Source organism: Nylanderia fulva, unplaced genomic scaffold, assembly GCF_048542155.1.
Source record: "Nylanderia fulva isolate GAGA-0341 unplaced genomic scaffold, ASM4854215v1 Scaffold1, whole genome shotgun sequence".
Taxonomy (NCBI): Eukaryota; Metazoa; Arthropoda; class Insecta; order Hymenoptera; family Formicidae; genus Nylanderia; species Nylanderia fulva.
Genome location: NW_028189192.1, coordinates 10,277,845 through 10,293,380, shown reverse-complemented (window position 1 = coordinate 10,293,380; position 15,536 = coordinate 10,277,845). Strand labels below are relative to the sequence as shown.

Sequence of the window (15,536 nt, the reverse complement as noted above, 5' to 3'; positions counted from 1 at the left end):
ATCTATTATTCATATCATTGATGTTTTATTCAGCTTAATTCAGCGACTTTATTTTTATCCTGTTTTTCCTTTTACGGAAAATTTACGGCTACTGCAAAGGCTGATGCTTTAATGCGTCTATTATTGCATATATTCAATTATTTAACGGTTTCATTTGTAAATGCGAAAACAGAGTACAAAACTCCACTTTAATATGGCGAAAATATGTGTAGTTTTGCATTTGTTAAGTCTTGAATTATTTACGTTTGAGGAAAATCCGTTCGTCTGTAAAAATTTTTCGATTACATAAAGAAACGTGATACACATTGAATAAAAGAGATATGAATATTGTTAACAATTGAGCCAACATTTTATTTGTGTAACGTATTCAACTGATTTGAATTTGTTAGATTTATTGAAGCTTTAAATTAAAGTCTTATGACAAGATTTATTACGTTTAAATTTTATTACGTTCACATTATCTTTGATGTTTTATAAATTTATTAATATTAATTTTATCAATATACTATACATATCTATCATAATTAAATTTAAAATATTTTTATATTATATTTTTATTTAGAATATCTAGATTTCATTTATTCTTTTAAAATATAGCTATCTGTTTGTTATTCATGTGTTGATGTTTTCGCACTAAATTTCTATTCAGCGACGATTTCCTTCATGTCTTTTCCTTTACACAAAGTTCACGGCCGCTACAAACGTATATTTCTCAGTTTGTTTAAACAATGTCGCACTTGATATTTATTCAAGATTTAAATTTGAAGGCCTTATTTGTAAATACGTCAACAGAACGCAAAGTTGTACTTTAATATTGTGAAAATATGTGTAGTTTTACATTCATTAAACATTAAACTAATTTACATTGAGGAAAAACCATTCGTCTTAAATATGCACAAGTTTTAGATTACATAAAGAAGGTATGATAAACATCGTATGATTAAAAAATACATTTATAACAATTGAACCAAAATTTTATTATTTACGTATCAAATTAACTAAATTTGTTAGCTTTATTATAAAACTCTGAATAAGTCTTATGACAAGATTTTATTATACTTACTCTATATTTTATGAGTTAAATTACAAACTTATTAAAATCAGTTGTGTTAATATTAATAGCATAATTAAATTAAAAATATTTTTAAATATATATATAATAAACTGTTTAAGAAAATCGCGTAAATACATTTAACAATTGTGAGACCTGAGTTACATTTTGATTTAGAAAATTTTGTTTTCTGCTCTGCGAAGAATTATGTGAACAAGTGGGAAGTGTAACTTTATTTCCTCAAGTTACGTCTCAGTTTCTGTTACGAGTCGTATTTTTAGACTTATCGACCATGCAGACGCGAGTAAATTATGCAAATTCCTTAAGGAATTAGATTATTTCTTCTTCAAATGGGGGCGTTTTAAAATAGTATAATAATTGCAGTTTTGTTGCATGTAAATTGATTTTCTCTTTGTTTTGATTAAATTGTTCTATCTTTTTAAGTAATGAGTTGAAAATATTTGAAGTATTAAAGAGGCAATTTTAAAGAGGCGATAAATTGGATATTAATTTCTGCTAAAAATATAGAAAGGAAATGGAGTTTATATAGGCAACAGAGAATTGTATAATAAATTTTATTTGCGACAATATATCTCGATTATTAATTATTGCTAGGATATTGCTAGTATTGCGATTCAAGGTGCGAAAAGGGAATATATATAAGTCAAAACAAGTAATTTGTAAAATATTCGCGACCCATATAAAGGAAAAAAATCAACCGGTTGATATCAGCTCTTATTGCTAGATACGATCGATGTACGAAGCGTAAACGTACGTTGAAAATGACATCCGAGATGGCCGAAGGCGTCGTGCGCGACGAGCGTAAAATTCGTCTGACTCGAGTTGGTCGTCGCTACTTTCTATAGCCACTTACCGAAGCCCACCTATACAGTACGTCTGCTTCGGCACGTATAGCCTCGCGTTGCGAGAGCGTATGTGTACGCATTCCCTCCCCGTACGTCTCTTGTACATGCATCGGTAGTAGAGTAAGAGGAGTTCCTCGTAGTAGTGTGCACGTGCACCGGCCATGTTATTTTTATGAATGGCTCGCCGACTACGTAATCCCCTACGCGTGCATCCGCGTCACCTAGAGTTGCCGGCCGGCGTTATCGTTAGAAAACTGAATGAATCTTGCGATTTTAACTATATTCAATAATTATCGATATTATGAGTTTTTTACGAATTGAGTCATAAGACTTTTAAAAATTTTTCCCCCAAAATTTCAAATTTTTATTTTGACTTGGTAAAAGGTTTTTTAATATTTTTTAATCTATTAACATGCAGTATTCAGCTTTAAGATGAATATTAAAATTTAATTTTTTAATCTAATATTCTTGTGATAATATATAGAGATTTATAAAATTATATGTAGAATAAATACATGTGTTAATAATTTAACTATTCAGCTTAATATGAATATTAAAATTCAATTTTTTAATCTAATATTCTTGTGATAATATATAGAGTTTTATAAAATTATATGTAGAATAAATACATGTGTTAATAATTTAAATATTAAGCAATATTAAAAAAAAAGATTTGAATAAAATTGTTACTTGGGAATTTATAAAAATTATCGATATAATGAAAAATTTATTAAATTAATTTATTTGGGAAAAATATTGGATGTAATGAGTTTTATTGTATAGTTTAGCACATGGAGGTTTCTTTCGGCGGAACGCTGTTCTGAGAAGAGATGGTCGATTATTGAACGACATGAGCAGCTCAGTTGTACGTGATGTTTGTTGATCTAGATTCTACAGAGCCGCGCGATACGTTTATCGTACATAAGTTTATTATATCACATTATGTAATGGAATATTTCATGCGAAACGCTTCCGGAATTCCGCGTCGATTTCCAAAGAGCAGAAATATCGCGTGATAAGTAAAAGATATTGATGACTTGAGATATTCTATTTTCTATTCTAAGAAATTCTGTAGCGATATGAACTTTGTTCTCAAGTTATGTTGCAAGCTTTATCATTGCGACTTTTGCATAAATTAAGTATATAGATTCATTTTGATCAACAAGAAGAATTTTTAAAGAGTTTTACTAACAAGTACTTCGTATCGGATTCTCTTAACAGAAATTCTGCTGCTCGATCATTATATTTTAAAAATAGAAAGAACCCATTGTTAATAACATATTCCTTAATAGCATATAAAGTACAGCTCTACATCTGCTAAATATAGATATTCTATGTCAGATAATGCGATATATATCTCACGGTGTAAAGTTGTAACAAAGAATACGAGAAACTCGTCGATCAGTCAACGCAAATTATAGAATATAAAATTACATAAAATTACGTCTTCTTTCTCTCGCGAGGCGAACGCGTTCGTCCGTATCCCAAACTTTCTCGGACGCGTTTGTATAATATGGGAATATCATTTCGCGTGTCCAGAAGAGACGAGAAGGAGGGAACGCGCTTCCTGTTATCTAGAGGACGCGCCGCGATGGGAAAAGGGTCATCGAATGGCCCTGAGTTCGGGGTCATCCGTCTCGGAGGATGTCCCGACGTTAATTAAAATGTGCCGCGCATCTGGCCGCGTATATGCCGTTTCTTTCTCTCTCTTTCATATTATTCTCTCCTCTCCTCTGTCTTCCCTCCTTCGTCAGCAAAGTTTCATTCTTCTTGCGCTGCAACTCTTTACACAGTGTATATGCGTGCGATCGCTTGCGATTTTTAAAGCACCCGGGGAGTGTCACTTGGATCGCAGCTGCTGACTCTCGTCTAAGCGACAGGTCGCGATATGCGGCCTGAGGATGTGTCGTCACTTCCTGCCACCAATCGACCGACCGATTACCGAGCGGCCGGCCGCCTATGCCCTTCGAAGCAGGACGGGGAACACGTGGTTTATGCCTTCGACGAGACCCGATAGTCGCCAAGTTTCTCGCAAAAACGGAGATGGTCCCGATATGCGACTTGTGCGGCCTTGAGACATCGCGACAAAAAGAGAGGCACGGTCGATCTACTTGGATTCGAAAAGTGGACAGAAATTAGAGATGTGGTGGAAAAATAAAAAGATGGACGCGCTATTTTAATTATTATTATATTAAATCTATTACATTTTGCAACCAAATTCAGAACACGAACAGACATAATCAGATAACGGTTGGGATATTTGTTATTTATTTTGAATTGTTTTCTTTTTGTTCTTGGGAATATTAGACGAATGCGAAATGGAGCAATTAAGCTAGAGTACACGGTAATAGTTAGCGATAATTTGGATTAAGAATGGTGCGAGATCATTAGCAAAAGACTCTTATGAACCTTCTAAAAAGCGATGGTAGTTCAGAGCGAACGTGATTATAAAACACGAGTGGTCATATATTGATATAAACATTTTTTTAACATTTTCTTTGAATTTCTATGACTTATCTTTTTTTAATTTTTAAATGAATACTGCATTTTTTTACGTGTTATTTTTTATATTGGAGATACACTTCATAAAGCAATTTGTCATCAACTAATTGTATCTAACGGAATTTGTTGAGCTGCGACGAATATTAGTGTTTTTATTGTTATGTATATAAATCGAGTTCATTGTTTTCAGACACGGAAATAAGACAACTCGCTCGTACGAGTCGATTCAGTGCCGTCCAATATCCTTTATTGCCGATAATAAAGCGTGAGTAAAGTCGAGGATTGTATTGCCGGTTTAATAGCAAAGAAAGGCGAAGGTCACTCAGTAAAACATTATCTTTTTCATTTTATGCGAGTAGTTTATTTTCCTCCAGAATGATTATCTGTCACACTCATGCGTTCTGTTCCTAGACGATAATTTTATTATGATAGACTGAGAAGATAATGATGATATATATATTAGTATAATTATAATGTATAATTTTATTACTAAAAATCACATTTCTTTGTCATGCATAATGTATGTACGTAGCTGAAAAAAGTATACACGTATTATATTGTTATCAAATATGCGGTAATATTTATTACTATATACATTGCTTTTTAAAAATTTCCGACAGATGTATATTGCGATTTGCATCTATAAATTTTTGGTTTTCTCCAGTTTCCTTTCGACTAGTCGGCCATAAAATCGAAAAAAGTGGTATAAACGACAATCTGAACGGCCAGCTGTACTCCTCTTCTCAGCGGGAGTATCCTCAGGAATTTATTTCTCGCATTCGCGCGCTATTTCGCAGACTCTAGTCGTAATTTCTGGCCTTCGTGGCATTTACGTTGAGAACCGCGTTAAGTCAGAGTACAGCTAATCCGCTAGTTTCAGTCATTTTCAGTTCAGTAAATTTGAAGAATTTAGATAGAAAAGAGAACTTAACTGTTATTAAAGAATAAAATTTAGTTAAAAACAAAATGTAATAAATAAAATCAAAGTGAAATAGAGTTAAGAATAAAATAAAGAGTTACGTAAACTTATGTAAGTCAATTCTAAAAATAGTATTCTTTAACTCAAAGGGATGATTATTATATAGGTATTTAAAAATAGAGAATTATATATATGATATAAAAAGAATATTTAATAAAAAATCAATTCTTTTTCTTACTTTCCGATATTACACAATAGTCGCGAAGATAAAAAAATTCCGCTGAAACGAGCAGTAAATAAACTGAAAATTCACAATCGCCATTTCAATTTGCCAACTAAATTATTCCAGACAAGACTCGACGCGAAATACGTCTGAAGGAGATGCATTCTTATCACTTTCTTATCGAATCGGGTTTCCTCTAGTTGCTTCCTTCAAGGGAAACTCGCAGAACACGTTGCTTCTCGGCCGATGCTCCTCTCGCTTTTGGACCAGACCGATTGAGCTTGCTTCTCTTATCGCGGTTGCGCGAAAATCTTCCCGGAAACCGCTCATGCTTCCAATCTATGGTATACCTCAGAATCCGGGAAGCTGTCGATAGAGAAACCTATTAAGTCCCTCAGCCGCGAAATCGAAATCTTTCATGGAAGAACACACAGTATAATTTTTCTATTTGTCCGAAACAATATATTTTCGAATTTATTGCATTATCTATTTTTTTCACTTATACATATTTTTGTGTAAGTTGTCATGATAATTATATAAATTATATTTTTCTTTATTTTTGAATAAATAATTAATATACTTTTCATATATTTTAAACTGCACTGAGAGTTCAGTTTATTATAAAAAACAAATTCTAATTAAGAACACACAACTAAGAATACATTATATTCTATAAAAAGAATTCTATAAATATACCAAATATCACCAAGAAAGGACTAAAAAATTAAAGTAAAATTCGTAATGATTAAAATAAAAGTTTGAAGAAATTAGAAATTTTGAGAAAAAGATTTTATAATTATTTTATAATTTATAATATTCTTAAATTTGTTAGATATACTTATATGTACTATTTATTTATGCAATAAAATGATAGTATAGCTGTTGTATGTGGCTTTTTTGCAAGTACAAACGAAGATTTGCGACGATCGCTGCAGCGACGACTAAAATTTTCGACATGCGGAGTGTCTTTTAAAATTAGACGAGCCTCCCACGGTGTTGGTACCGTGGTGTGAATGTGCTCTTAATACCATGGTGGGCGCTATTAATAAAGCAATTATAAGGGCTACGACCGCGATTATGATTACTCAGTCTTTTTTGCATGCAAAATTTGCACGTGCGCTGTTGGAATTTAAACGATACTATCAGAATATTATTGCGTGCGTAATAAAATATTTTCTTTTTGTTCTTTAATAGAAAACAATTTTTTTTTGTAATATAATACATATATAGATAGAATGGTAATTTTTTAAAAGAAATATTTTATAGAATACATCTTTCAATATTTTTAATTTACCTCTTTGTCGGAATATGTCCTTATTTCACGAAAATTAAATTTGTCTCTTGATCCAATTATCGGAAAATTAATAAATAATAAAATTATGCGGCAAGCATCCCTCGATTGAATATCAGCGAACAAGCCACAGAATTTTCCTCTCTTTGGGACCGAGGGGACGAGCACATCACGTCGGGGTCAGAAATCGCTCATCACGATAAAGTGGGCTCGGAGAGACGAACTTTCCCGCGATTCGGGAATAGCACACGGCGTCAGCTTTTTCTGTCACCGATCCTCTCATTCCCCGTCTCGCTTTTTATCGGCCGCGTCTCGCATGCGGATCTGACTGCGCGGTGGTTTTAGATACCACGGCACGCACGGCATTTCCGGCAACTCGACCCAGCAACGAATCGAATGCAGTCGGGGATGGTGACGCCGAAGGCGAACGGGAGAGAGAAAGAGATCTGGAGGCTGTCGCGCTTTTTTTTTATTCGACTCCAATTCGCCGTAAGGATGAGCGAAGCGGATGATGACGCGAGTCGCAGCGAGGTTACGACCGTTCGTACAGTCGGGTGCATTAACGATGCATTCGAGATGCTCTCGTGTATTCGACGGCCAAATTTTGCTATAGTATTTAAAAGACATCTCCTTTTTTTATCCAATTCGTTGCATGATTCAGCCACTTCGTGCATACTGAAAAAAAATTTGTTAACTTGACTAAACCTTTCAACTATATAAATATTATTTTGTTAATTGAGCAAATAAAAATATTTAAATTAAATGTAACGTATTAAATCTAACAAAACGTATATTTGACTTAAATACTAATATATGTTCAATGAACAAAATAGTAATTTAATTGAAAGGTTTAGTCAAATTAACAAATTTCTTTTCAATGCACACACAACGAACAAACAGAATCGATGTGTTATGTGTTATGAAGTATCTACGAATGCGAACGCATATCGGATGACGTTGGTGCATCCGATTGTACGCACTAGCGCCCATGCAGTCAGCGGAAACCACCGGGAAGGATTATTGCCCAGTGACAGGGGGGTACTTCTTTCCAGACGTTCGTTAAGAGCTAAAAGCCATTTCTTGTCCCCAACGCCGGCTATATATTTCCACCGTGTCTGCCGAATCCCCGGAAGCGGACGGAATTAAAACGGTGATCTCCTAATCTGTAGGTTCTACTTATGAACGTGAACCGGAAATCTCCTAAATAATTAATTGAGTATACAGTTTTACTATTGGTATATGGCGAGGAGGACAGTTTATTTCGATTTTATAATGAATTCACGGAAAAAAGAATTAACTATACCATAGCTAAATTTTAACTGTCCATGTATTACAACCTGGAATTTAGTTAGCATACCTAAATTTTAACTATAGTAAGTAATATTTTTTAGCCATAGTTTAACGAAGAATGTTATAGCGAAAAATATTAGCTGTCATAGTTAAAATTTAGGCATGATAACTAAACATGTGTAATATATGGACAGCTAATTGTAAGCTATGATAGCTAATTCTTTTTTTTCCATGTTCGGGTTTACAAGACTTTTATGTTTCTTTAATCGTTAGAATTATTTTTATATGTATATTTTAATATCAGAGAAAGTTTTTTATAATATATTTATAAATTATTGTTTTTTAGCGCGCAAAAAATAAGGAAGAAAATTTAACGCAAATATTAATTTGATATTAAAAGATAAGAAAAGCAGTAATCAAATTTTAAAGTGGTCACGAATTCATATTACATAGAAGAACGTATTGATTAATTATTCATTCGTGCATACTAAAAGTAATCTTCCCTATTAAACTCACAAATGAATAGCAGAAAAGAACTGACTGATGAGTATAGTTCGAAGAAAAATGCGCTGAAAATGCGGATGAATATTGCAACGACTCGATTATGCGTACTGGAAATTCCGTTTTTTTTATCACGGAAATCCACGGTAAGAAGGGAGATGTGGCAGCTGCGACTGACAGGTATCTTAAGACCGATATCATCGTGCACAGGATCGTTGCGTTGAAAGCGTTCGACTAATAAAAGCGCTTCAATTACCAGGTGAAAGACGGGCGTTAACTACGTTCCTCCCGCCGTTCGCGATGCGGTAGAAGAACGTAGTAAAATTAAATAGCTCTCTTGCGCCGTAATAAAGTGCGAGTTTCATTCCGCTGAATACTACGAGCGAATGAAGTCACTAATGTCGCGTCATTAACTCATACATCGCGTCGGAAGTTTATGTGCGGCGGCGTGCGTGAGATGCACCGTGCGGGTTTACGCTACGTAAGTGGATTTTGCTTATTAGAGATAGGATTACATATAAAGGTAGAGCATTCCGCGCCCTTTGTGCATGATAATTCTAAGCGCGTTTCAACCCGCTACATAATAATCTCCCGTTTCTGGAAATGGTATCATGATTTAATGAGACACATCTAAACATCGGATAAGTTAAATAATCGTGAACGCATACACGTTTTGCTAAAATTGTATGTTTAAAAATCTTATACATTTTTTATGCGTACGTCGATAATAAATAAATCAGCTGTTAGATTTTTCAAGAATAATTTTTCATTTTGACAGCTATTAATCGATTAGCATTTTTTCGTATGACTATTTAATTTTCTTCCAGTTATGATTATGAGTAAATGGTAATTAGAATTAATGAACTATATATGGTAGTTAACGAAATTAATTTGAAATTTTTTTGACAGAATTCGTTTTGCTAGCATTAGATTCCCTTACACTGCACGCAATATATTTTTTGATAGCGGAGCAATTTCTGCGTTCTTCTTAGAATTGCGGTTCGACGGTAGGGACTAGAATCCTTTCGTGTTCGTGCCCTTGCTTGTTAATGCCTTGGGTCACACATACATATATATACGCCCGCACGCACATATGGCGGCTTCTTTGCCTCTCTTTTTCTATCGTGCCGCCCCTTCGATCAAGAAATTATGCCCAGCGGACCTGCATGGAGTTCGCGAAATAAAAAATGCGTGCAAACCTCGACGAAAATCGGAGATGAGTAGGAATATTATTCGAAATATGTAATAAAGACAAAAGAAATCAAAAAGAGGAGAGACATTCTTCGTTTTTTTCTGCAACGTAAAAAGATCTTCATTTATTTAATGTGTTTTGTTTAGCTCCAGTATTTTTATAATTATATCAATTTTATTTCGCGAATATGTGAAGTTTCAGTTTGAAATTGAACATAACATTCAATAAAACTAAATAACTATTTTTGGTGTAAAGGTAAAAATTAGGAGGTGAGAGAATATTATCTTCTCTTCTGACAACTTTATTTAATATATTGTCTATTTAATAATCGCAATCGAGGGCGTGGCGCGAAATTACGTTTCTATTTGTATTATTTAGGATCTGGTAAAAGAACATTTTACAGAGTCATACTTTTAAGTATATGTCTTTTTAATAATCGCAATTGAGGGTGTGGCACGAAATTACGTCTGTATTTGTATTATTTAGGATCTGATAAAAAGAACATTTTGCAGAGCTACTTATATGCGCTCTTCGCTTGATATTAACTGGTCCATTTCGATCTCATTAACTGAGATATTTATTACCTGGCTGAAAATTTACACACTTGCCTTTAATGTCTTCCTGTTTGCAAATCGATTTTCTCGATAATATAGGACAATTGAGGCTGTGTGCTATATTTACATTGTAAATTATCAATTTTATCTTCATTTATTCGAATAATTTTATAAAATATAAATCTGTGGACGATTAAATGCAGTTATTGCCCTAATATTACATCTTCTTACATATTACAATATTTAATGTTATAAGCATGTTTCTATTCTATTTTATTTCACTGTACAGAAAATAGATAATATGTTTACTATATATCGATGTATATCGCTTTTTAATTTTTAATTGTTACAATGGGATTAAACTATGGTAGTGTTCAACCTTTTTTTCCTGAATACTTATTAATGGATATTCTTGCATAAAAATGTTTCTGCTTGTTCAGTTTGAACAGAAGTGAATGAATGGTATATAAACAAATTTTTGTACTCCTAATGTATGCTGCTTTTTTTCTTTTATTAACGACGGCGTCACTTTTTTTTCATCTCCCAGCGGTTCTTTCTTGCGGACCCGAAAAATGAACGCAAACGACCAGATTCGCACGAAAGCGTGGCTGATGCCGTGGGCATACTCTCTCAATTTTCCACGAAAATCATTTGTCTAAATTACAGGATGAGTCTTTCTTTCTCTCTCCCTTTTTCGCTCTCTTTCTCGCCTGTTTGTTATTTGTAATGTATATATATTATAGAAAAAAAAGCTATGAAAGTGGCATTTGCGTGCCACATTGTACTCGATTCCGGTGATTCTAGAAAATGTATTATCCGCTGAAAAAATGTAGGAGATCGCAGACAGAAACTGGTCAATGGCCTTACAGGAAACTGTTCCAAATTTTTCGCAGACGCATGTTTGACACTTACGAACAGCTAGCGATGAAATGAGAGAGAAAGAAATATTCTCCGTTCTATTTTAGAGAACGGAATATAGAATATGCTTATTTGCTTGAAATGTTAAAAGATGCAAATGTCTACAATTTATTTTTTATCCTTTTTCCTGCGTCATATTTTCTTGCACGACACATAAATCACTTCATGTCATTAATAAAATGTAAAACATAAAATTATACCCAGATCATTTGACTTACGTCATAAGAAAAGAAAAAAAACGATAAGATCGCACTAAAAAACGCGAGTCGCGAATCAACATAAACATATTGCATCGCAATTCTGAGATGCCGGATAAACATGAAGATACTGTAACATACATATATAGATATACTATGTATATAATATATGAGACGAGATGATCGATGCCTCTATATACGTGTCTCACAGTTATGACAATATCGCGCATATCGTTATCCTTCGCCCTGTCTGGGACGACCGAAGGAGATTGCGCGGAGGATTAATGTCGTGTCTTCTCCTTCGAGTTGCATCAACGTCGTGGAATTTACGCCCGTCGCGTGCGTTTCGCCGCAAATTTTTATCCGCAATCGTGTCTTATCCATGTGATCTAATCGCGTATTCCCGGTAGCGTCGCCTACGAGACGACGACGGGACCCCGCGTTTATATGCACGCGGTTACCGAATCCGCCCGGGCCTTTGACTTTTTCACCTCCAGACGGGATCATTGATTTCGACGAAGGCCGCGGCGCAAAAACGCCTAAGCTATTTGCGGAGCGTCCGTACACCTCCCTGGACTATCGAACGTTTCCTTTTGTTTGTATACCTATTAGCTCGTGCGCACTTTCGATTCATAAGACTCACGCTGTGAATCAGAGAACTCTCCCTGTTTCACTCAATATTTATATGTATATTGTATTCATTTAAATGCCTTAAGACAAAAATACAGGGTTCAAATAAGCGCGAAAAATTTGAGATGATTCTTTATCGAAAATTAAGGGGGATTTCTTATATAAATGTTTGTTCTTACATCTCTCCTTTTTTCAGACAAATTAAAAAATTGAAACTTGGTGGATGTATTCGACTAATGAAAAGGATATTTATTATTATTAAAAAAAAAAAATAAAAGTTTAATTTTTATCTCTCTCTTTAGAAAAGTGTAATCCCTGAGAGAGGGATATAAGAGTATATGTTTATATAAGAAACCCCCCTTGATTTTCGAAGAATCATCTCAAGTTTTTCGCACTTATATACTTTCTATAAATATGAAATTGTACGTCTGTCTTGCATATCCTGAAATCTTTTTCTTCGACATTTTTTAAAGAAATGTCGAATTCTGTTTTACAAATCATTGTATTACTGATAGAATTACAAATGATGAAGCTGCCGATGAGGTGTCAAGGATTATAAATGCTCTTCTATAATTGTACCGCTTACTTTACATTCGAGAGAAGAGAAATGAACACCCCGAAATTCAACACCGATACCAATCTCGGTGTGAACCCGCCATATGTCGTACGCGGATACACATGGAATGTATAGTTGAGCCGCATAGTGATCGCATGTCCTCATGTAGTCATCAACTATATATGATTTTGGCCATCGGTTTGCGTCATCGACGGCTCGCCGTGTTCGAGCATCGCATGAATGAAACGAGAGAAGAGAACGTGCACATATACATACATACATACAAATATATATATATATATATATATATATATATATATATATATATATATGTACGTCGCACTCGCGCACTCGTGCGTGTATATGTATGTGTGCGTGCGCGCTCACGTGCGTATATACGTGTGTAGGCGAGAGGCTCCAGCATTTAAATGGGATTTAAAGCGAACGCACAGCCGAAACGGGTTGCGGAGGTCGCGTTTTAACCGTGAACGACCGTGAGAAACGATTCGGCGTCGCTCTTGAATTATACGCGACGCGTCTCCGTTACGTTTTATAGCGCTATAACGAGCGCTCTCGTTCAAATCTCTTACACAATCGACGATTCCTGTCCGAACAATGAGGAGAGACGCTACCGAAAACGGATTAAAGTCTATACATGAGACATAAATTAGATTTTCGTCATTTAATAATTTTATTTTTAATCAAACATTTTTTTCCATTGATCAAAGTTGTCTTTTTAAAATATATGTTTTCTAAGATTCGTGGAAGGCGTGAAGCGCCTTCTAATTATTTCTAAATTGTAATTGGATTACGTAAAAGGTGCGAATATAAACTTGCCATGCTTTGTTAATCATCGACGACTTCTTTAAGCAAATCCTTTGCCGTCCTATTACTTTCTAACACTCGGGTGTGTCTAATTTCGGACGGTTGATCAAAGCGTACCTCGTGCGCTCGAGGTTCGTGTGATTTCGCAATCGTAGCTTGCCAAGCGCTTATTTAATTACGAATGTTTGCCAACGATAGCGAGTCTGTTTCGACTCTTTACATTCCACAGGCAACGTGTAACGACATCACGGTAAGGCGCTTACATTTCGAATGCTCCCATTATCGCCACTTAATCGTAATTCAGCCGAGCATTTATTATTATTTATCGATACTTATCAGTATTATTTTATCATTAGCGGGAATTATTAACAACTGAATCTAATTACTTTAAATTTTACGGTCTGCGGAATACTTGTTCGGCCTCGACTCGGCCATTGACCAAGGTCTTCGAGCAATACGATAATCTACCAAACGTATAGAGCTGAAATTGGAAGCAACATTTTTATGACTGAACCTTTTTCTCTTTCTCTCTCGCGTGCTTAATACGATTACTCGTTGCATAACAAGGATCTTGTAAACGCGGAATCTGTTGTAGCTCTTTCATATTCACGCGTTTTCTGCGACACGTTAGATAACTGAACCGCAGAACCGCATAATTGAATTTGGAGTTTACGTGCAGTCGCGTATATATATGCATACGTTTAACTGTATTTTCTCGACTCGTTTGATTTCAGACTGTCTCGTCGAGAAAATTCGTACCGGCGAATTATTTACTCGATTACGAAATAAATAATATACATTATCGTTCGATAAATATTTTTCTTCGGAAACGTCATCGCGATGTTATTACACGTGATTGCTCTTTCAGCGATATCCTTTGTATATTATGTTTATATCAAAGAACGTAAACGAACATTTTTTTTTTTTTTTTTTTTTTTTTTTTTTTTACGGACTTATACGTCATGAGTGATGTATCGGCCACGTGAAACCGCTCAAAAATCAACGACACGCACGGCTTGCCGGGAATTTTGCACGGCTCGAGGACACGTCGCCTTCTAACGCGCCTTTGCCATTAGCGAAGGTCACGTGGAAGAGAAATAATGGCAAAACTTCTCAGGTGGCTATCAAGGCCGCCGAATTTTTTCCCCTTCTAACGGGACCGCGTTATTTCTGGTGTCGTTGAACGGTCGATCGATATAGCAAGGTTCGGCCTTGGTATTGAGCCTACATATTAATCGATCTTTCCTTGACGGTATTGCGATCCGAACGAGGGCAGTCACCGCGAGATGATTTCGATTCATTATTCGGCAGCGTTTCGCTCGATCATAAAACGATAAGTGCCCTATAAATATCATTCTGCGAATACTAGGGCATCTATGTATAGAATGATCGATTCGCGAGGCAGTACTTTCACAATTTTGCATCGTGCTGTAAAAACTCCGGAATTTATTTTTTTTTCAAACACAGTTAATGATATTATTAATTACAATATCGTTAAGAAAATAATTACGTCTAAATTTCTAATATATAAATCTATGTATTTCTAAATCTTATTATTATTTATTGTATATTATTCACTACACCATTTCTAGTCCCAATAAAGTATGACAAAGCCCGTCGATTTAAAATGCTTATTTATTATAAATTCGGTTATGCTGGATTGTGAAAGAGTGACTCGAAAAATCGTATAAAATACTTAACGTAGAATATTTAATGTCCCGAATCTTTTATATGATAATCGCCTGTGTTCACACACAAAGGCTCAAACCGCTAGGAAACCCGGTCAAGTTAAAACGATTTCGAAACGTTTACAAATGTTTCCTAACCGGGCGGTATCGCCGTGTCGGCATCGGTGTGCTTAATTAATAAGAGGCTCCCCCTTTTCCCAAAATTTTTTGCAGAAAGTCCTAGACGACAGACTGGACGACAGGGTCGACGGTATGCTGGAGGTCGGTTTGCTGCAGGAACTACTCGACTTTCATCGCAGGTACAACGAACAACGGATTAAATCCAACACGTGA

At 35.0% G+C, this 15,536-nt stretch overlaps 1 protein-coding gene and 1 long non-coding RNA gene across 3 annotated transcripts in view; one reads left to right on the top strand and one right to left on the bottom strand.

Moving 5' to 3' along the window:
- LOC114942113 (uncharacterized) overlaps positions 1-15,536 on the bottom strand; it is a 187,256-nt gene that overhangs the window by 63,526 nt on the left and 108,194 nt on the right. The gene's annotated exons all lie outside the window — the stretch shown is intronic.
- LOC114942114 (tRNA dimethylallyltransferase) overlaps positions 1-15,536 on the top strand; it is a 74,619-nt gene that overhangs the window by 45,755 nt on the left and 13,328 nt on the right. For both annotated transcript variants that reach the window (XM_029317426.2, XM_029317427.2), the window contains exon 5: positions 15,417-15,532. In XM_029317426.2, the coding sequence (XP_029173259.2) occupies positions 15,417-15,532 (116 nt within the window). The remainder of the gene's footprint in view (positions 1-15,416; positions 15,533-15,536) is intronic.